The 21,121-nt window shown below is 45.2% G+C and overlaps 1 protein-coding gene across 2 annotated transcripts in view; it reads right to left on the reverse strand.

Annotated features, from left to right (window-relative positions):
- Positions 1 to 4,656: 4,656 nt before the first annotated feature.
- HTR2C (5-hydroxytryptamine (serotonin) receptor 2C, G protein-coupled) overlaps positions 4,657 to 21,121 on the reverse strand; it is a 37,749-nt gene continuing 21,284 nt past the window's right edge. The window contains exons 2-3 of one of the 2 annotated variants that reach the window (XM_010015122.1): positions 15,409 to 15,609; positions 4,673 to 5,683 (exon numbers count right to left, since the gene is read on the reverse strand). In XM_010015122.1, coding sequence (XP_010013424.1) covers positions 4,851 to 5,683; positions 15,409 to 15,609 — 1,034 coding nt within the window. In that variant the 3' untranslated portion in view covers positions 4,673 to 4,850. Of the gene's footprint in view, positions 5,684 to 15,408; positions 15,610 to 21,121 lie in introns of both variants that reach the window. The other variant, XM_010015123.1, reaches the window with a different exon arrangement.

Genomic DNA, 21,121 nt, shown 5'->3' on the forward strand with positions numbered 1-21,121 from the left:
AGCCTTAAAGAAAAATGAGGCAGAACAGTTAGTAACAAACTTCATAGTTCAAAAGGAAACAAACCAAAGCATTTTTTGGTCCATGCACCCCCAGCAGTACATTATCACCAGAGCAGCCCACATTTCACAGTGACACCTACGGCTGCTTTCCGTCTCCCACCACAGGATTCCTCCCCGGCTGCTCAGCTAGTCACAAGTTTTCAAGGGAAGGCTGAAGCACACCACCACCTCTTGTTGCTCTCTGAGGGCTCTGAGATGTGCGTGTTCACGTGTGCAGATCTGTGCATACGTGTATCCACCCCTGTTCTGCTGCTGCACCTGCCCAAGGCTTGGTCATCTTCGTACACTTTTTCCTAGGGAAAAGCTTCTGATGCCTTTTCTGCCCCAGTCTGAAATGGAGACAAAGACAAGTGCAGTTCTTGGCTTGGCGTGTAGCTATCCTAATGATACTGTGACCCAGGGAGGAAACCCATCCAAGAGACATCTGCATCTTTATCACATGACGGATGCTGCTTTTGGAATGCCAGATGAGCATGATTTGTCTGCATGAACAGCAGACACTCTTCATTATTAGCTCAAAACTAAACAATATTTTTTAAGAGCTGCTTGTGGTGTGCTTTTTTTCCTTTAATTTTTTCCTTTGGAATTTGGGTCTCTGTATCCAGGGCCCTCATGGCTCCAGCATATCACATGGCTGCAGTCAGGCTGCTGACTTGGAAGGGAAGAGCACTGGTCATGCTCCATAAAGGGCTGTCCAGGAGAAAGGCACTAATGGGTGACATGGACGTCTCTACAGAGAAAAAGGCACTAACCACACTGTTCACACTGACTACTCACACATCCCCTAACGTGAGCATCTTTGAATTATCACTCAAATGAAAACTAGTGCTGACTCACAGTTTGTTAAAACAAGGAGGGCCACGCTGAGGTGGGATGCCCTGAAGCTCCTCATTATTGGCTCTGTACTGTATCACACCCCAAATGCCACATCCTCTGGGTAGCTGCTCTTATCTTCAGCAAGCACAGGACTGAAGGAGCAGGCCCTTGTCCTTAAAGGACAACCTTTGAGGTCCTCAGAGATCTTCAAAGCCACCATGATTGTCTCTATGGAGGCTACACCCCAGACAGGTCACAGATGTAGATGAGCCGGTTCAGGCCTGGAAGCCAGGTCTCTGAGCCAGAGCAAAAGTGGCCAGCTTTGCTTGGGCTCTGGTGGGGAAGACTGCAAGCCCCTACAGCTCAGGAGGGGCTAGTTCATGGCATCACCACTAGTAGACTCCTCAATGCAAGTCAAAGAGGGTGGCCTGTTTGCTGGGTCAGACCCTCTATGCGCACGCTCCGTCTCACAGGCAGCCTGCCCATGCACGTCCCATCTGGCTTGGGATGCAAAGCAACCAACACGTTGCAGCCTACAGCACCACGTCCAAGGAACTGTTTTCACTTGATCAGTTCAAACTCAAATCAAAGCACCACCACACACTGCTTGTGAGACAAACCCATACCTGAGCCAAGGTTTGAATACTTACACAGGGCTTCCAGTGGGTACCCCCACCACCACCAGGCAGCCCCAGGGCAGGACTTCTTGAGGCACCACCATGGTTAATGGCTACAGCTCAGTAGAAGCAAAGCTGCTGTGGGGATAACCTGACTTTGGTTAAGTTGCAGAGAACTAAATCCATTTGTCAAGCTGAGGTAATTTTAAAAATGTCATGTTTAACAGTTATTCCTGGAGGGAGGAAGGAGAAGAGGGAAAAGAGCTTATCACCATCTTTAGATTTGTAACCAGTTTTGGGGTCAGAAGTGTTGATATCTGCTGATACAAATTTCTGTGATTAAGCAACTTCAAGTGTGGGAGGAGAAATTAAAGTTATCCACATCCTTATCCTCATTTTTTGTTGCTGTTTTGTTTTTGGATCAAGACATTTTTCAGTCAGGAAAGATTTTAACTGGGGACAGATGAAAGGCAGAGAGGGCACGTTCATTCATCCATGTTCTGACAGACCATGAAAGAAAAATTAAGAGTGATTAAATCAACAAACTTTCTTTAATAAATTAATAGCAGCATCACAAAACCCTGATGTGAATGACCCAAAGGAAGTTGGGTGAGTGACAGTGTTTAACCATTCACCAAACGTTGTCACCCGCTGGCTGGGAGCGGGCGCAGGCGCTGTAAGGCAGTCCCCTTGGCTGTGGATCTGAGCAAGTGATGGACATCAGAATGGGTCGACATATTTACACTTCTGGTGCTGAGTTTTTAAAAACATTTATAAAAATTCTGTAAATTCTCTGTTCAGTTCCCATTATTTACATCCAAATATAGCAGGTTCCCTTTTTCCCCATACAACAGAACTGGCAAGGGTAGACAGGAAGGCTCCTATGCGAGGACAATGCCTGTGTGTGGACTTGGATACCGAGTTTGAGGAAGCTATGAAAAATGAGCTATTCACACACGTGCTAGAAGCGACTGTAATTCAACTTATTGCTAAATGCTTTCAAAATCTGTGGTTCTCTTTTAAATATATATATATGTATATATATATATGTACACACTCACATATATATACACACACATACACATGTTTGGAAAAGATGTGGTATGATTCACCCAAGGAAAAAAAAAGCAATGTGATCTTTCTGATTTTTTCTGTGCTGTTTGAGATCATTAAACCTGACTCAGAGCAAAGGGCAGCCACTGAAGCCACAAATTTGTGTCTCTGGCTGGTCCTTTTCCTACTGGTTACCAGACCTTTCTGGAGAGGCAAGTGGATTCCCGACATCCAAGCCCATGGCAGCAGCAGCAAACTGGCACATTTGCATCTCTGCTGCCTTCTGCAAGCAGTAAGCTTTGCACTGGGATGCCTCATCTGTCTTCATGGAAGTACTACGAATTTTTCCCAGGAAGACTTGAGGGAGAAGAGAGAATCAGCAACATATTAAGCTGGGAGCAACCCAGCAGCAGATGTAACCTGTCAGTTGTGTTGCAGCAGTTGCCTCAGCAAGGTCGTTGCTGTACACAGCAATGCATCAGCACAACGTTATGCTAAAGCACTGGCAGAATTTTCCATTTCTTTTACAAGTTAATTTTGCTGGGATGAACACAGCAAACGTGGGGTACAAGGAGTTCACGTGAGTAAAATGCAACTCATCCATGCCTAGTGTAAGCTTTTCTGTTCCAAGCATTTTCATAGTCAGAGGCTGTCAGTGATGCTAAAGGCATCTATGTTAGATGAGCACTGCAGCATTGGTGTATTAGTTAATGGAGATATAAAAAACTTATGGGTTGGCACTAGGCAACACTCTACACAAGGAATATTGCATGAGAGGCGTCATCCGAGAGGCACACTGCCAGAAGGACACAATGCCTTGGGAGGGTTTTCTACACAGGAACACAAAGTAAAATTAATTCAAATTATACATGGTGTGAATTAAAAGCATTAAATCCCAACGTGGATGCTTTCATTAAGATGTAAGTGGTTAATATGATCTACTATAATTTACTTTGGGAGTCAAATGGAATAAATCAAATTTAGAAGTTAATCCAGAGTAATCTTCCATGTAGACTGGCTCCAGATCTGCTTCCTTCCTGTTCCTGGGCATCATTTGCTTGTGAACCATGTCACCAGCAAATTATTCCAGTCACATACTCTGCCCAGCTCTGCCCAGCCCCTGCTGAGACAGGAGAAATGAGCAGGGGCCCTCGTTCATGCCTCTCTCCCAGCATCCCCCAGGGAGGCACATCCTGCACCTCACAGCCCAACCCCGACCAGCTCCACATGTGCAGCAGCTTCTGCTCTACACCCAAAGCAGTGTTTTGCCACCAGCACTGCAAGACTCAGGATGCTGAAAAAAAAAAGCAAATGCTAAACAAGGTAAGGAATAAATGGATGTGAGGACCAAGAAGACAAGAGCTCTTACAAAGCCAGAGCACTCTTCTCCAGGTCAACCAAAGACCCTGATCATCCAAGCAATCTGTGCCATCCACACCAAGCACATCTTGCTCTATCCCAGAGCTGATGATTAGCTAGAAGACCAAAGGAGGGCTTTTTATAAATCTAAGGCCCTCCATCTATGAAATGCATAAAGCATATGGCTGGGGTTCGCTCTGTTTCTCATGCTGCTTCTCCAAGTGTGCAAGTGATCCCAGTCAGGATTGCAAACCCACACCAGAACTTCATTCCCCACCTTCCTTAGGGGAGCCGGAGCCTCCTGGGGAACAGAAAGAAAACAGCAGGATTGGAGGGGGTGTCACAATTCAACAGAGGTCCCTTGCAGGGCAAGACTGCCCCAGTACGGCAGCAAGCCACTACCCGTAACAGGACAAGTCTGGCCAGGTGCCTGCACAGCCCCTACGCTTCCATGACGCCTCTCTGCCAGGCTTCTGCACAGTCTTTACACGGCACAAATAGGGGTGAGGATTTAAAGTATATATTTACTGTCAACTTGAAAAAGAAAGTTATACTGACCAAGTCTAATAGCATGTATTTGATATATAACTATTAACGTGCCATTCTGGGCTCCAGCAAATGCCACCTGAGATAAATATTCAGCATTTTTGTTCATGCACTGGAAGAAGAATTCAAACATTTTGTCCATGACATATGCAAAGTAACTAATAGTTCTGATCTAGTATTAACAGTAAATATAGAACCTTAAACTTCACTGCATATATACTAATATATATGATTTTAAGTACTGGACTGGAAAGACAACTCCTTCTTTTTCTTAAAAAAAAAAAAGAAAAGCTTTGTTCAGAATGCAGTATTTACATGGTCCTTTGACCAACACTTACATTTTTATACAATATCTTTTGGCTACGGATAACCCGCAGCAAAAGGCTGTGTAAGCCACCTTTACACACAGCTCACTCTTTCACTTATAACATTACAGCTGTTTATGGAGAGCTCTGAAGTCCCTGGTTGCATTTCAAGGCCCTCCTCAGCTTCATCTAGTACCATGCTATTGAGTTCATTGCCATTTCGGTAACTAGTTAAAGTCAGATCTTTCCCATATAAAGCTGTTGAAGCCACGTTCAGACACTGATTCTGCCGCAGGGCTGATTTTTTACTGGTCTTGTATAGGCAGCGGATGTAATTGGAAAAAGCCCTGCGGTACGTTTTGTTGAAGAGTGTGTACACGAGGGGATTGACCCCAGAGCAAACATACCCCACCCAAACAAACACATCAAGGAGTTCACTCAAGAGGTCTCTATCGCAGGCTTCCTTGCAAAGGACAGACATGACATTAGTGATGAAAAATGGGCACCACATGATAAGGAACAAAAAGAAGACGATGCCCAGGACCTTGGAGGCTCTTCGCTCATTGTTGATGGACTGCATAGTTCCTTTCCGAAAGAGCACTGCCTCCTTACTTACAGGAGAGTTCAAGTGAGATGCCCCCTCGTGATTGTGAAGCATTGAAATGTTCTCTGTGTTGTTTTCCTTCTTGAGGCAGTTTACGCTGCTCCTCCTCTGCTTGGGCACCTCTCCACACATGAACACCGTTGCCTGTCTCTGCAGCACCTGGACAGTCAGGCAATACGTGATCACCATAATGATGAGAGGGATGAAGAACGCCATGAAGGATCCAATGAGGACGAAGTTCTCATCATTAAGGACACAGGTCCCATTTACAAACACTCTGGAGTCATCCTGCAAACCAATGACTGGAATAGGCATAGATATCCCTGGAAGAACGAGACCAAAACAAGAGATTGTTACCTGGATGGACAGGGTCCCAAAGAGGCAGCAGAAACGATGCAGGTCCTGCATGCATTTAGTCCACTGCCTAAATCTGTTCAAAAGAGAAGCTACTACTCCCACATGGAAGGGAAAACACCTCGGGTACCAACACCCCTGGGAGTGCAGCTCCAGGACATGAACAGCCTCCACTGGGATCAACCGCAGCTTTGCTGTGCTCCACAGCTGGCACAGCTAATGCAGCATCACTCCTTTATCAAGTTCTTTTCCAGCATTAATTGCAGTTTGTGGGTGTAGAAAAGGCAGTCATTACCCTGCTCTGTTCCAGCTGGCCACTCCATGCCTGCCAGATTGGGGAGGTTTTGAAATCATTGACATAGGGTGGATAGCACCAAATTTTAAAGAGAAAAAAATAACAAAATGCAAAAGAATCCCAGCTGTTAAGATTTAGAAGCAAGTTTCTTAAAGAAATTAAAATAAACCTGATAGAAAAATGGCCACTTTTGCCAGGGCATCATGGACACATGGAAGAAAAGCTCCTGGATTCCTGGATCTTTATGCACTGATCATCTAGGTGCAAGCAGACTGGTCCCTGCAAGCTCTGCCTGCCTAGGCATTTCATCCTCGAGCAGTGTGAAACAGAAGCACCACAGACACAGCCTCATTTGAATTCTTAGAGAGGCAATTACATAGTCAAATGAAAAGGCTGCAACACACATCTGCCTGATTCCCACCCCTCTATCTTGAATACAGGGCTAAGAACTGGAGTGGGCAAGGTGAGAGTAGAAAAGGTGTAACTGAAACAGTGATCAGAGTGATGTGATGGTCTGAAATCAGAACCCCAGTGATAAACCCTCTGGCTGAAAAGGAAGGAAACCTTAAATGACTCAATTATAATAACAACTAGAGCACAGCTTCCAGCTGCTCCTAAGCACTAAACAGACTAATAAGCCTTGGGAATCACTGCACTTGCCAAGGCAGTTTCCCTTATATCCCAGTGGCACAGCACTTCTTGCAGTCATGGACTTAATGGCAGACAAGTGAGATTAAGAACATTTTGGATCCCTCTTCCTCTCCAGCATCACCCAGCACAGCTTGTTTGTCCAGGATTTCAGGACATCGCGCCTTTCCGAGGCAGAAGCAGGAGTCCTGCATGGAGGGTCTCTGGCTACATATCCGTGCTATTTGGCACGTGGGCAGAGTAAAGAGCATGGCAAGCCCGGAGCATGACTGTCCAGGACTGCACATAGTTGCTTGCACCCACAGCTAGCCAGTGACTTGTCCCTCACAGAGTGAAGGAATGAAGGAATGAAAGCATTTTGAATAGCTCTAATTCAGATGCATTTACTTACTGCCCTCCAACACTCATTTCCTCTAAGGAATACGTATCTGTATACTTGCTGTGTTCTGCGTTCTGAAAGTCATCATCAATTTACTGTGGGGACAGAAAGAAGAAGAAATACAGGACTCGTGCCAGAGTACTGGATCTCACTTGAATATTTTTCATGTGTATTGAGATCCAAACTTTGTCTTTTGATCCATGGAGCTCAGTCCCAGACAAGGACAGACCCAAAACCTTCCAAACAAATCTGTCTAGACACAGCCAAATCCAACAAAGGCAACAACTTATTTTGGAATACCACAACCTACATGTACATGAGAACCTGGAAAAGACATGGTGGGGCAGGTCTAGTGACACTATCATGGGTTTATCTAGCCTTGTCTTATGTCTTTGGTAGGTACCAGAAGTTTAGGGCCATAGTACAAAATGGGGCAGCCGCCAGCATTAGTTTAGACAATTCCACAGCAAGAAGGTGCATCCACACCCCGTTTGTAAAATAACCTTTGAGAGACCTGTCTTCTCTGGATTCAGTCCCACAACCTGCTTGTCATGTGAATAAAGTATTTCTTGTTCATCTCAAATTTGCTGTCTGATAATTTCCTTTTACTCTCCTCAGTGCCTCTACTGTGAGAAACGGTGAATAATCACTCTCTGGCCTCCTCTTCTACCTTCTCAGTGACTTTATAGACCTTTATCACCCCTACTGTCTGACACCTCGTTTGGAACTGAGCAATGCTGTTCTATTTACTCCCTCTCCTCATGCCAAACTCATTTTGTGCCTTTGATTATCTTTCTCCGTTTCTTTTCAAATTCCTCTCTGTCCTTGTAAAGAAGCAAAGAGACCTGCACATCCCAGCAGTCAGAGCAGCAGAAGGTCTTTTCTTCTGCCCTTCCTGTTCTCTCACCACCCAGTTGTCTATGAGCATTCACTCCATAGGCATATGCGTGGGGCTGGCCATGTCCTTCCTTAGATTCTTCACCCAAAAACTAACCAACGCTGAGGCCACTGTGGTGTCTGGATTGCTTTTTCTAGGGGGTTGCTGTGAACAGCACAGGTCTAGAACTAATCCTGTGGGACTCTGCATTTCTAAATAGAAAGAATAACATGTTAAAGAGATTAACCAGGGCGTTTTTCCATCCCAGCTGTTTTCCAGGATTCTGAGGAAATACATCAGCAATTTGTCATTACCATAACATTACAATCTGCCAGTAATCTAGTGAAGGAATGTCTTCTGAAAAATAATGATTATAAATGCCTTCTGTGGTCACAGGATGTGTTTCTTAGCTCAAGTGATAGTTCCAGGATTTGGTCTTCCTTCCCTCTAACTGCTAATGCTTATCAGCTTAACCTTAGCAAGGCAGTTGCCTCCTTTCTGATACCTTACCCCTATTACCTTGTCTGTGCCAAACCCCTGTGACTGTAATAACCTTCATCCCATCAAGCCATTGACTCTTCATCGTTAAAGACACCTTTGTATTGCCTTGACTCCACCAAACCACAGGCATTCGGGAATTGGTGGGAGGTGGACAGAGCAGTCTTCTTGTAAAGAAATCTGAATTAGATCGATGGCATTACACTGGGATTATATTTCCATGGATAATTTTATGCTTTAGAGCCCTCTATAACATATATCCTTTGAAATAAAACTCCAAAATGAATACAGGTTCATTCATGAAGTAGTCATTATTGAATTTAGTATTACTGCTTTAGCCACAGGAAAAGAGATGAGGTTTCAGGATATCTTCATGGTCCCACAGATAAAGTACATTTGGGAAGAATAACCTAGTTCTGGGATATGATGACTACACAAACCAAGAGCACTGCTAACAGCCTACTACTCTGCATGAGCATGACATATGTCAGCATTGATGGCAGGTAGCTGCTGTAATGGAAAAGTGACCTTCACCTCTTTCGTAATAAAGTGGGATTTCAAACGAAGAAAGCACAGAAGAGAGAGAGCACCAGGTCTTTGCTCCTTCCTCCAGCCCAGGAAAATCCCATCATCAACAGCAGTAGGAAGAAAGATGCCCTTGGAGGAGCTGCCAACACACAGTCAGCTGCCAGCTCACCTATAGCACTGCTCAGCAGGGAGCATCACCCTCATCTCAAATGCTTTCTTCTGCCCCACACTTCTCCTTTGCAACTTATTCTTTGAGAGTTATCACTCACCCACTCCACAATCCAGCCCTGAAGGGAACTAAGTCTGTTACACAACTTGGGCAACAGGGACTAACTCTACACCACCCCAGCAGTGAGAAGTGAAGTGTGGAATGTCTCAGACACCCCAGAGGGACTTCATGGAGGATTACTGCAAAATTGCTACTGCCACAATCCTCTGTGCACAAATACCTGCTTGCAGACACAGCTCACACCCTGGCTGTGATTTCAATAGGGTTGCCTTGATCAGTACCTGCTGTGTTTACCATGGTGCTTGAACACAGGTAAACATGAATGGGTGCCTTACTTGAGTTCAGCTCCTTGAATGAGTATGGAGAAGGCATTTGACTCCACTTGAGCCAAGCAACCCACTGTACTAACGCTGCGGTTGCCACTGTTCACAACAGAACTAAGGTAGTGAGCTGAGGTGTTCAGCCTCAGGGGCATCTTCCAGTTGTGTCAAATAACCCTTTCAAGCCAAGGTGGCAGCGAATTCCCAAAGAGAGGTGGGTTTGTTCCAAAAACTTGCAAGGCAAAAGTTTTGCAAACTTCCTGCATGTCACACTCTGCTCTTCAGAACAAACCTGATCATCTTGATGTTTGAGCAGTGCCCAGAGGAACTGGATTTACCCCAGGAAGAAGAGACAACCAGCCACCACTAGCCAGAGGACATGAACCAGGTCCCTGCTAGACTCAACACTGGGAGCTCTGCGCACCCTTCTGCCAGGCAGCAGCTTGGGCAGAACATCCCTTTTCACCACAGCAGTTTACAAGGGAGAAGATGAATGTGAATTTTTCTCTTCTCCCCTTCCTTAGCAGGGAAGGGGAGCAGAGGACAGAGCAGCAGGAAGCAAGTCAGAGAGAGATACCCTTCCAGATTACAAATCCAATTACAGCTGTTGTCCTATCTGCTTCTTGTCAGCTTTAAAGATGTTCTTAAGCCAGCAGAATGGTTCACCGAATGGGGCCAAGATGATGCTGTGGACACAGAGTAACAGATGCTCTTCACAGACTCTCAATTAATAAAAAACCCCCAAATGACTGCAAATACAGCTTTCTAAAACATTTACTTGTTTGCTCCAGAGAAAAACTGGCTAAAAAGTCCAAATTGTCATACACAGAGTTTAGATTGAATGAAAAACAGTAATGTTTTTGTGTTTAATCTCTTGTTTTCTTCTGTGAAAGCCCACAGACTGATAGGAATTACTGGAAAGATGGAGCCTTTCATGGCTATTTCCACAAAGAAAGGAAGTAATTTCTGTTCTTTCTCACAACATTCTTATAAAAGAGGTTATTTTATTTCCCCCAGTGACAACCACCTCACCACAAAGCAGAGAGCTGCATATGGATTTATTCTGTCTTTCCATGTGTGGGATTCTCAGGACTGAACACAAGAGGGGTCGTATTTTGCTGCAGGTACATGAGCTTGGGAATGCCGGGACCACCTCTCCTAGTCTCAGCACTGGATTCAAAGCCTGCTGTGGTCCATGGCAAAGTCTCTGCTGATGGAGGTGGGCTTTGGACCTCACTTCAATCCTCCTGGCATTACACACAGTTTAAAGCGAATAAAAAGCAGAAAGAGCTGTGTGCCAAAGAATCCTATGGCTGCCACAGAACACCGCTGTCCACGCTAACCACCGTGTTTAAACCCAGATCTGTAACCTCAGATTTATTATACAAAATAGATGTGGGCTGCAACTTTCAGAGACATTCGCCTGAACATTAGCAGCTGCTGTAGCATTAGCATAAGGTCTGATAGAAAATAGGAACTGACTCTCCTAATCCTCTCGGAAAAGGGAAAGAAAACTAACCCAAATCTGCCTGGTTTGTCAGTGGAAGTGTCTCACAAAGTGCCTGCACATTTCTCTGATGGTAACTAACAAACAGCAAGAAGTAAACCCCAACAGACAGTGGCCTCCTGACTTGCACGGTGAAAGAAACACAGCTCTTCAGGGGCACATAGAAGAACTTGGGCATTTGAAGTGTTCAAACCCCCAAAATTCCATTTATTCCCTGTATGCCAGCAGACTAATTGCAGTGCATTTCATGTGCTAATAAAACAACAATGCACCTTCAGGGCTGGATTAGGTCTATTTTTATCTAACTGTTCTAATAAAACAACAGTGCCAGCCTTGTATTGGTTTAAAGTCAGACATAAAAGGGAGCTGAACTTTGAAGGATCTCCCTGCCCCACCATGAGCACAACTGCAAACAGATAAATGTAATTACTGACTGTGCCTGCACGAGTTGCTGACCTTTACTTAAACCTTCCGAGAGCACTGAGCAGCCCGAGCCCAGATGGGAAATCAGCAAATGCCAGTAACAGAAGAAATAACTGATTTTCCCACCTGCCCTTGCATTTGGCTAAATTACTTCTCCTGGTTTGCTCAGCCATGTGTTTCCAGCAGTGCATTTGAACAAAGGGGATGGGGCTGCTGCTCACAGCGTACCTGCTGCCAGGGCTGGGCTTCCCCAGGAAATCAGTGCTGCCTGCGCTCATGATGCTCAGTACCAGTGACCTCAGACAGGAGATACCTGCATCTCCCTTGCCCCTGGGAACAGAGGGGATGGTCCATTCATCTTCTGTGAAAACGCTTCACAGTTTATCACCATCTGCTGCTGTCCCAGACAAAACCCTTCACTGGTGCCTGATGACAAACCCAAACTGATCCAGGTACCCATGCCTGAAATCCCAAGGTGGCTCCCTTGCTACAAGCTCAGCTTGTTATCAACTGCTGTGATCTTCCTCACCCTGACAACTCCTGCTGATGTGCTAGGGAGATCCATCATGGCATCACGGAATCAACCAGGTTGGAAAAGACCTTTAAGCTCATCCAGTCCAACCATTCCCAGCCCTGCCAAGGCCACCACTAACCCCTGGCACTGAGGCCTTGGCTACACGGGCTGTGAGCACTTGCAGGGACGGTGACTCCAGCCCTGCCCTGGGCAGCCTGTTCCAATGCCTGAGCACCCTCTGGGGAAAGTGCCCCTCTCAGGGCACATGACTAAAACCACACCTCGAGGGAGGCTATGTTAACTCCAGCCCCCCTTTTCCTGCATGCACAACCTGCTCTTAGCCTGTATGAAGACTACATTTTAATATCAGCGCTGTTACTCCATGCACGTTCCTCAAACTGAGTATCATTTCTCACCAGGATTATCCTGAGTGAGATAGGGGAAGGCTTAACTGATACCTGAAGGCTCTATAAGGACATCATTAGGACAGCTTGCAGGCATGGGGCTGCTCAGCCTATGTGAGAGAGGAACAGCAGCAAACCACTGTTAGACATAAGATCACTCGATCTGTGATGAGCATTTACTGATCCCTGTGACACTTGTCTTTCAGACGTCTATAAATAGATCTCCTCAATAAGACAGTGTAGTATGAAAGTTCAATGGGGATGTAAAATTCCTTTTGAAAGTTGAGTACCTACCTTAAATCAAAATTATAATGTCATCAGAGAGTCAGGGAAAGAATGAAAAGAAAAAATTCCAACTTTAACACAGCACGGATCATCGGATTACTGGAATGCAACAGAGCAATTCCTTTGTTTCGTTACTTGTTCTGTTCTCAAACAAAAAAGGACATGTAGGGTCTGCTTCTGGCACTGAGACAATCACCAGAATTTAAAGGATGGCCTTATCTCAGCCACTTATCAGGTAAATGGATCTGACATTGTTACTAGGGAGGTAAAGCTGTAAGCCGGGAAATTGGCAGCATGTGTAATTTCGGTGCTCTCTAGTAAATTACCAAACCTTGGGCTTTCTGGGAAGAAGAGGAAAAGCCCTTTTTTGCCAGCAGGCTGCAGTGCAGGCCACAGGAGGTTCAGGATGCAAGTGGTTCACTTATTTTCACATCAGCAGCAGTGTGAGTGCACCCTTCCACATCACTGATGTTCTTTCATTCACATTTCCAAAGTGGTATTTCTTTTACATTGCTATCACCCAGTTAACACTTTCTCCTGTACCACACAGTGTGCATTTAGTTTGACTAGATCCTCATCACTCCTACTGAGAGCTGCACCGGGAGCTCCTCTGTGGGCCAGGGTGCCCCAAAGCCACCTTCCTCAGAGAGGGATGCAGGGAGTCCGGTGAGATGTGAAGAGGTGACTTCACATCCCACTCATGAACATCTCTGCACTTGAAGCTGTGCAAAGTCTGAAGTCTTGAAACAACACCAAGATTCTGCCAGTGAGCTCATATCTACAATTCGTTTCCATTTTCAATTGTGTTGTCTACTTCTATTTCCAGCCTCGGTACAGTGCTATCCACCACCAAACTCACTGTCACAAGCCCAGCACTTCACAGCTCTCACTTCTTCTTTAACTGAACACAGAAAAATCTTGCTCAGGTCACATTTGTTAAGCACAGCACAACTGGCAGTGAGGGACTTGAATCTGGAACAAAGAGGACTTTGGAAAGACCCATTCATAAAGCAATTGTCAACAGACGGGAGGACTCTGTTATGTTCCTCTGCTTAAAAACCTAATCATAGGTTTAGGCTTGTGCAACCTGCCAAATTTATAGCTCAATGAGCAAAGAACCTCTATTATATATTTTGCTGTCAGCATTAACATTCCAGGAAAAGAGAATGCAAAAGCTACTGAATTAAGATAAATTACATGCTTTTTACTTCCTTTTTTAAATTCTGGTTCAGGAACTGAATTCAGAATTCTTTACATAGGGTGCATTGAAAAGTTTCATCATTCCAACTGAAGTGGGAAATGCAAACTGACCAGCCTGCACTTCAGTGCTTTGGATTTGATATCTGATCATGCACAGAAATGTACAAATCTTTTGTAATATTTAATACTGAAGGAAGGATGAATTCACTTAACCTATTCCACCCTCTGGAAAATTGTGTGGGACTTCATTGGGTCCCCCTGGAAAACTGCATCCAGCTCTGAGGGAACAGCACAAGAGGGACGTGGAGCTGCTGGAGCGAGCCCAGAGGAGGCCCCGGAGCTGCTGCGAGGGCTGGAGCAGCTCTGCTCTGGAGACAGGCTGAGAGAGCTGGGCTGGGGCAGCTGGAGAAGAGAAGGCTCCTCAAGGGGACACCTTAGAGCAGCTCCAGTGCCTAAAGGGGCTCCAGGAAACCTGGAGAGGGGCTTTGGACAAGGGATGGAGGGACAGGACAAGGGCAATGGCTTGAACCTGCCAAAGGGGAGACTGAGATGAGCTCTGAGGCAGAAGCTCTTCCCTGTGAGGGTGCTGAGGCGCTGGCACAGGGTGCCCAGAGAAGCTGTGGCTGCCCCATCCCTGGCAGTGTTCAAGGCCACGTTGGACACAGGGGCTTGGAGCAACCTGCTCTAGTGGAAGGTGTCCCTGCCCTTGGCAGGGTTGGAGCTGGAGGAGCTTTAAGGTCCCTTCAACCCAAACCAGGCTGAGATTCTGGGATTCTGTGAAATCTTTGTGAGACTGCATTTTATTCAAGCAAAACAGGCAATATGGCCGAGGGAAGTGGTCAGACACTTCTGACCCTGCCTTAAATGTCTCTTTTATAAAGCGCATTGAAAGAATTCCTCCCAAAAATGCTTTCCTTCACATAATTCCTGACATTATAAAGCCATCTTACTATCATTTTGCCTTTCTTCCCTTATTTTACTGCTGTTTTATTTATTGCTTTTTATCAAAGTGATACAAAAGTGCCTTCTTTTATGTCTACTCCTCATTTACTATGACTTCAAGCTTGCCAGCTCAGTACTAGCAGCAATCCTGCTGTGGCAGAGTATGGCACAAGCTCTAAAGCCTGCACAAGAGCAGTAAATCCCTCTCTGTTAGCCTGCCTTCATTCTGCGCCACTTCACTTAAACCACTACCACAATTTGAGCGAGTTTCTCTGCAGCAGCTGCAGTGTAGACATGTCATTTGTACCGGCTGGGTTTTCCTTCCAAAGGCTTTGCTAATGCTAGTTTCTGCTTTGGTTACTTAGCAGTTTTATAGTACCATTTGTCTGTCTTATCGGCATAGTGCTGTGTACACAGCAGCAATGCTTCAGCATCAAAAGTTGGGGGGTTCTGAAAAATCACTACTTCTTTTGGTCACTGACCAACTGCAATGGAAGACTTGTGTTTCCCAGTAATCATCTATTATATCCAGGCATGCAGGCCAGGTAAATTAATTTGAGTCTCCTCTTAAAAACCCTAAATGAAAATTGGAGGAACACTATGATTCATTAAGACACGGTGAAGATCGTGAGCCGCATTGCTTACCTATGGATATGGTCCAAACTGCAGCAATTTTCATAATAGCCTTGGTGCGGGAATTGAAGCGGCTGTGCTCAATGGGATTGCGTATTGCTACATACCGATCAAGAGAGATGGCACAGAGATGCATAATAGATGCAGTTGAAAAGAGCACATCTAGGGAAATCCATATAGGGCACAACTGTTTAGGCAAAGGCCAAGCATAATCTGAAACATAGAGAGAAAAGAAATGAAAGGAAAAAAAGGAAAGGAAATAATTTGGGAAGCCAGGCCATCATTTCTGAGAAACCTGTGGGGTATTTTAACCCTACAATACCAGCAAGGGGCACGTGCATGAGGAGTGGACAAGGAAACCTCTCTCAGGGCCTCTCTCCAGGCAGTCCCTGGCTCCGGACACTCCATAACCCCATACCCATTTCCCACACATTTGTTTTCCATGACCAGTAGCTAAAGGCAAACAAACATTAATTTGGCAGTGCCTCCAGGTGACTGTTCTAACTCTGTTCCTCTTTTTACCTTTCAGCCATACCTGGACAAAATCAAATATTACATTATAATTCCCTCATCACATCCTTTCAATGGATCGCACAGTGCTCTGTGGCATTAGCTTCACCCAGATCTTTTCTAAGCCTTTCCTGATACCTACTCCTCAGTTTCTGTCTGCTGAGGAGAAAGGCAGCAGACAGGTTTTTCTAACAACTAGCTAAATGACAATACTTTACCTTAAATATCCCCCCTAGGCAGTGTGCCTTAATAACATAGGAATTGCTGCCTCCTTAGAGAGCAGCTGGGATTGAGTGGCTGAAATCTCAAAACTGCTTTGAACGTAGACAGAGCTGAGTATTATTCCTACGGAAACAAGTGTGCCAGCAAACTGAACAGACTAGATAGCTACCTCTCACAGCAGCTGGCATGCAGCTAATTTGGGTGCCTGCATTTATTACTCAGTGCTGAAGTACAGCTGGAGAATAAAAGTGACCCAGAAAAATCCTCCAGTGGCATGGGTACTTAAATTAAAGCACAGAGAAAACTGATTTGTGAATGATACTCCCATGTTAATGCTCAGAGTGGGCTGTGTGAGATCAATAACATGTCCTGCCAAGCTCTAACACACTTATCAAAACAAATCAACAGCATCTATAGCAGCTGAAAACATGAGAGGTTTCATAATAGTTGAATAATGAAATATTCTTGTGTCTTCATTCCAAACATGGAAATCTAAAGCAATCTTGAAGTTCACCCCAAGGATCAGAAACACCACTCTGCAGAATCAGCCATATTAAGCACAAGGCAGCTCCATCCTACTGCTCGCGAATGGAAAGGGAGAAATGTTAGTCTCAGAAAGCATGTTTTGAAACAGATTACCCAGCCAAGAGAGACCCAGGACACTTTACATGCAGCCCCCCGAGATGAACCGACCCAGAGCAAATCAGTACAAACTGTCCAAACGCAGCCCAGGAATCCTACACAAGGAGCATGGCAGAACGAGACAGACACACCAGCTCATTTCAGAGTGGGAAACCCGCAGGGGATGTGCTAAGTAACTCACAAACCCCACTCAACAAGACCTCAGCTCTGGGGAGATGAACCACTTATTCCAGCAAGTTTGCACCACTCCTACTAGATGGACGATAAGTGGACTGAAATCCAGTGTAGCAAGTAAGAGGTCCTTATCAAAGGGAACTAAGTAAAGCACTTTGTGTCTGGAGCATCTTTACTTTAAAGGGCACCTCTGCTGTGCAAATGAATTGAGCTTTGTTAAATGATGACTCAGACCCTTTATGAAGCTATGATCAAATTCTGCACATCCTGCTCTCATTCACACTTTGCAATAGCTTAGGGCTTCGTTGGCATCAGCCTGCAAATGAGCTCAGAGCTCCAAGTAAGCACACCTCTGAACTGCTGGGTCTTTAATGATGCCTCCGGGGAAGAATAAGTCTGACCTCTTTCAAGCGGGGCCTAACTCCCTGTACAGCCCCAGGCTTTTGCTGCCAGCCCAAGCCAAAACACATTCGGTCACACTTTATCCCTCCCTACTTCTCCCTCGGAGTTGCTTTCTGACACAGGCTGACAGGAGTTTGGAGTACAAGACCTGGAGAAACGTACCAGGAGCATGTTGTGATGAATGAAGTGGGTGATGGTGACTATGCAGCAGCCTCTGCACAGGTGATGGTGGTGGCTGCTCCCTACACCAGGCAGAAGGCCAGGAAATCTCCAGTGTCTACAGAAAGGGCCTCCAGGCTCCCTGTGTGTGGAGCATCCTCAATCTGATCTATGGCACTGCAGCGGGTTCAGTCTGATTCCTGGCATTTGCTAGACCTGGGAGAGGTTTCTACAGCAACCACCTTTTGAGCACTACTGAATGATGAATAACCTCTCACTTCTTCCTTCGAGCTCCCCCACCACTTCCCATGACTGATTCCCCCTGGAACAACTTCTGCTGTTGATGTGAACCAGGCAATAGCATCACCACCAAAGAACCAGCAGAAGCAAAAGCGATGGTAAGCATTCATACCCATGATATGAGGTTAGTAGGTGTTCCCTGCTACCAGCCCTTGCACTGCAGGAACCACAGCCACCAGGAGATCCAAGGAATGCTGCCCAGAATTACTGCCTGGGCAAATTGTCAGGATGCTTTCGAAGATAAAGGTGGTACAAGAGCCCTCCTAATGGCTAATCCTTTTACTCTTTACTGCCCCAAGGCACTCCGTTATGCTCAGACCTGAAAAGGCAGTTCCACAAGGAGGCATTTTATTTTGTCAAGAAGTTTCCTAAAATGTTTTGCAGTAATAAAATGTGACACTGGAAAGCTTTGGAATGGCAGCTTGTAACTCATTACTATACCTTGATAGGAAGGGCATAGTATATAGCCTATTTCCAAATGCAATTCCTTTTAAGTAAGCATGATGTGTGTATTTGAATAACACCTACACAGGCTCCAAAGGCAGAAATCTGTATAACAGAAAAATAGCTTATTCTAATTCTGTTTTGAACAAATGTACAAGACATAGGAAATGTGCCCTGGGACTGTGCCAAGGTGCAAACAAGGATTAAACCCGTTAAGGATGTTATACCTTGAAAACTGTCTTATCCTCAGAAGTACTTTATTGGCAGAAGGTAACAGTTCTCTAATGTCTTCTATTTTCTCTCATTTCATACACAAAGAATAGCAATCACCATACAGCTAGAAGGGCAGATGACCGAATGAAATGGAGTCTTGGACCCCAGCACTTCTATGGTTTAGTAATTGCATTTCCAATGAAAAGCATGAATCTCAGTTCAAATTTGCTTCCAGGAAGAGTGAAACAGCACTGAACACAGAGGTAAGCAAAGCCCAAACTCTCTGTAAGAAACTGATTTTTATACCTTGAATTAATCTGTGCCCTTCAAATCAGTCATCTGTTTAATGCACTGGCTGGTAGACCAGATAGGACAGTGCTGAAGGGCATCACATGAATGCACCAGGTCAGAACAAAAGGTGATATTTCTTTCACCAGCATGTAATAAAACTGTAGGTATTTTTGCCTTCAGATATTTTGTGGATGCTACAGGTTTACACTGGACAAATTCATAGAGAAAACATATAGAAAACTTTTGCAAAGATAGATCAGTGTTAGCCTCTGGCTCTGATCAGGATAAAAACACCATGTATGAAATCCTGGAAGGAAACTAATGCCTGTGTATATTGCTTCAGCCTCCAACACTGAATAGCATCTCATGGAACCTGAGGCACTGTCCTTCTTCATGGGAAACATGAGTCAAACACTCACATTTAACCAGGAGTCAACGTCCAGAGGCGGGATTTTGTCTCCCGCGCTGGGAGGAAAAAGCAAACCCCAGTTCCCGCCTGCCACTGAGATGGGCACAAACCACTGCCAGAAAACACAAACTCACAAGCATTTTGGCAAAGCTGCGCAGCTTCTCTGCGTGCAGCTGATTTGGTGTCAGATGAGAGTTCCCGTCAATTTCTGGTGCTTTACAGCAAGAAAGATGGTGAGAAGGAAACAGAATCACTTTTGTCAGAGGTTCTATGCATAGGGGTGAAAAGTGCTGTGTAACACCGTGATTGCGGTCATTGTGCTGCTCACAGCATGAGAGTCAGCATTACCAGCCCCTGAAGCAGGAGCTGACTGTCTAAACCAAACCACAGCAAATGGAAGCAATATTAATTATGCTAACACTGAATTACTCCACATTGCAGGAGAATGGCTGAACTGAGACACAAAGTGAAATAGAAGTATTAGAACCTCTGAGGACAAGACGCGTGGGACTGCAGGAGGCTGATACAAACCCCTTCCTTCTCCCTGCAGCCTCCATCAGGAGCTCATGAGCTTTACCCAGCTTTTTGTGCTAAACAGGAGTAGACAGGAGCTGTGTGTACACACACACACACTCCCCACGCTACAAGTGGACTGGCTCACTAGAGTTACATGTTAAAAAACAACTATTGCCTGTACATATTTACTACTTCCATAGCACAGTCTGCCCCAGGAATATGCATTGTAACGCTCAGGACAAATGGGGAATAATAGTCACAAAACATCTGCTCACACCACAAGAAAGTGAAGAGTTGTGTAAAATTCATCAGAAACGTTTCAAGACAAACTCGCAGCAAGTTGCAGCCAACACGGTTTTTTCTAACCATGAACAGGAATTTGGAGAAGGCTTCAGAGCTCCTGTGTTTATCCAGGGCTTTATATCTGTCAGGATGGATAAAAGGGTAAAAACCACTCTTCAAAATCACACATGAACAATATGGGTATATTTTGTCTTCTAGACTCACACTGACATTTATATATATACACACACACATACACCTAATATACATATGCCATGTAATCTATACACAAATGCATTTATACAGGAAAAAACCAAAGAGCTAAAAGGTGCAGAATAAGAACAAAAGAGGCATATCTGTTCAAATACAGCCTCTTTTAATGCTGTTCATTGGCCTGGCCAAAATCAAAAACACATGTAATGTTTCTCCTTTTGGCTTTCAGCTATTTGCCATAGTTACATTTTGCTTTAACTACCAGCAGATCTTGAACTACTATAACTAAAAATGGTGGGAAATCATGAATTTGAATGAGTCTTAATCTCAGTACAAAGTACAATTTCTTAGTGGTTAACATGGCAACACAGCGCGTGTTTGAAGCACATCTTCATCGTCCTCTAGCTGCCATGGATCTGTTCCAGGCCGTACACTGACTGGTGCTCTGGCTCTCAGAAAGGTCAGTGACAAATATCCTGGACTACCTCCTCACCTAATCCACTGGGAAATGAGGATATGGCCTTTCAGAATGAGAAGAGGGGCGTTCACTCAGGTATCCCTGCTGTAATCCAGAGCAGCTTGGACATGATGGGAAACAGCAAGCCAGAAGATGTACCCAAAAGCCATCACTTTCTGTCGCATTGAAGCAGCTTTTGGTGCAGGGCCTGGAGCACAAGTGTGATGGGGAAGGGCTGAGGGACCTGGGGGGTTTAGTCTGGGGAAGAGAAGGCTCGCAGGGACCTTATCGCTCTCTGCAACTGCCTGACAGGAGGATGGAGCCAGGAGGGGGCTGGTCTCTGCTCCCAAGGAACAAGGGATGGCACAAGAGGAAACAGCCTTAAGCTGCCCCAGGGCAGGTTTAGATGGAGCTGAGGAACAATTCCTTGCCCATGGGGTGCTGCTCAGGCATTGGAACAGGCTGCCCAGGCCCCTGCAGGTGCTCACAGC

Source organism: Nestor notabilis, unplaced genomic scaffold, assembly GCF_000696875.1.
Source record: "Nestor notabilis isolate BGI_N333 unplaced genomic scaffold, ASM69687v1 scaffold2915, whole genome shotgun sequence".
Taxonomy (NCBI): Eukaryota; Metazoa; Chordata; class Aves; order Psittaciformes; family Psittacidae; genus Nestor; species Nestor notabilis.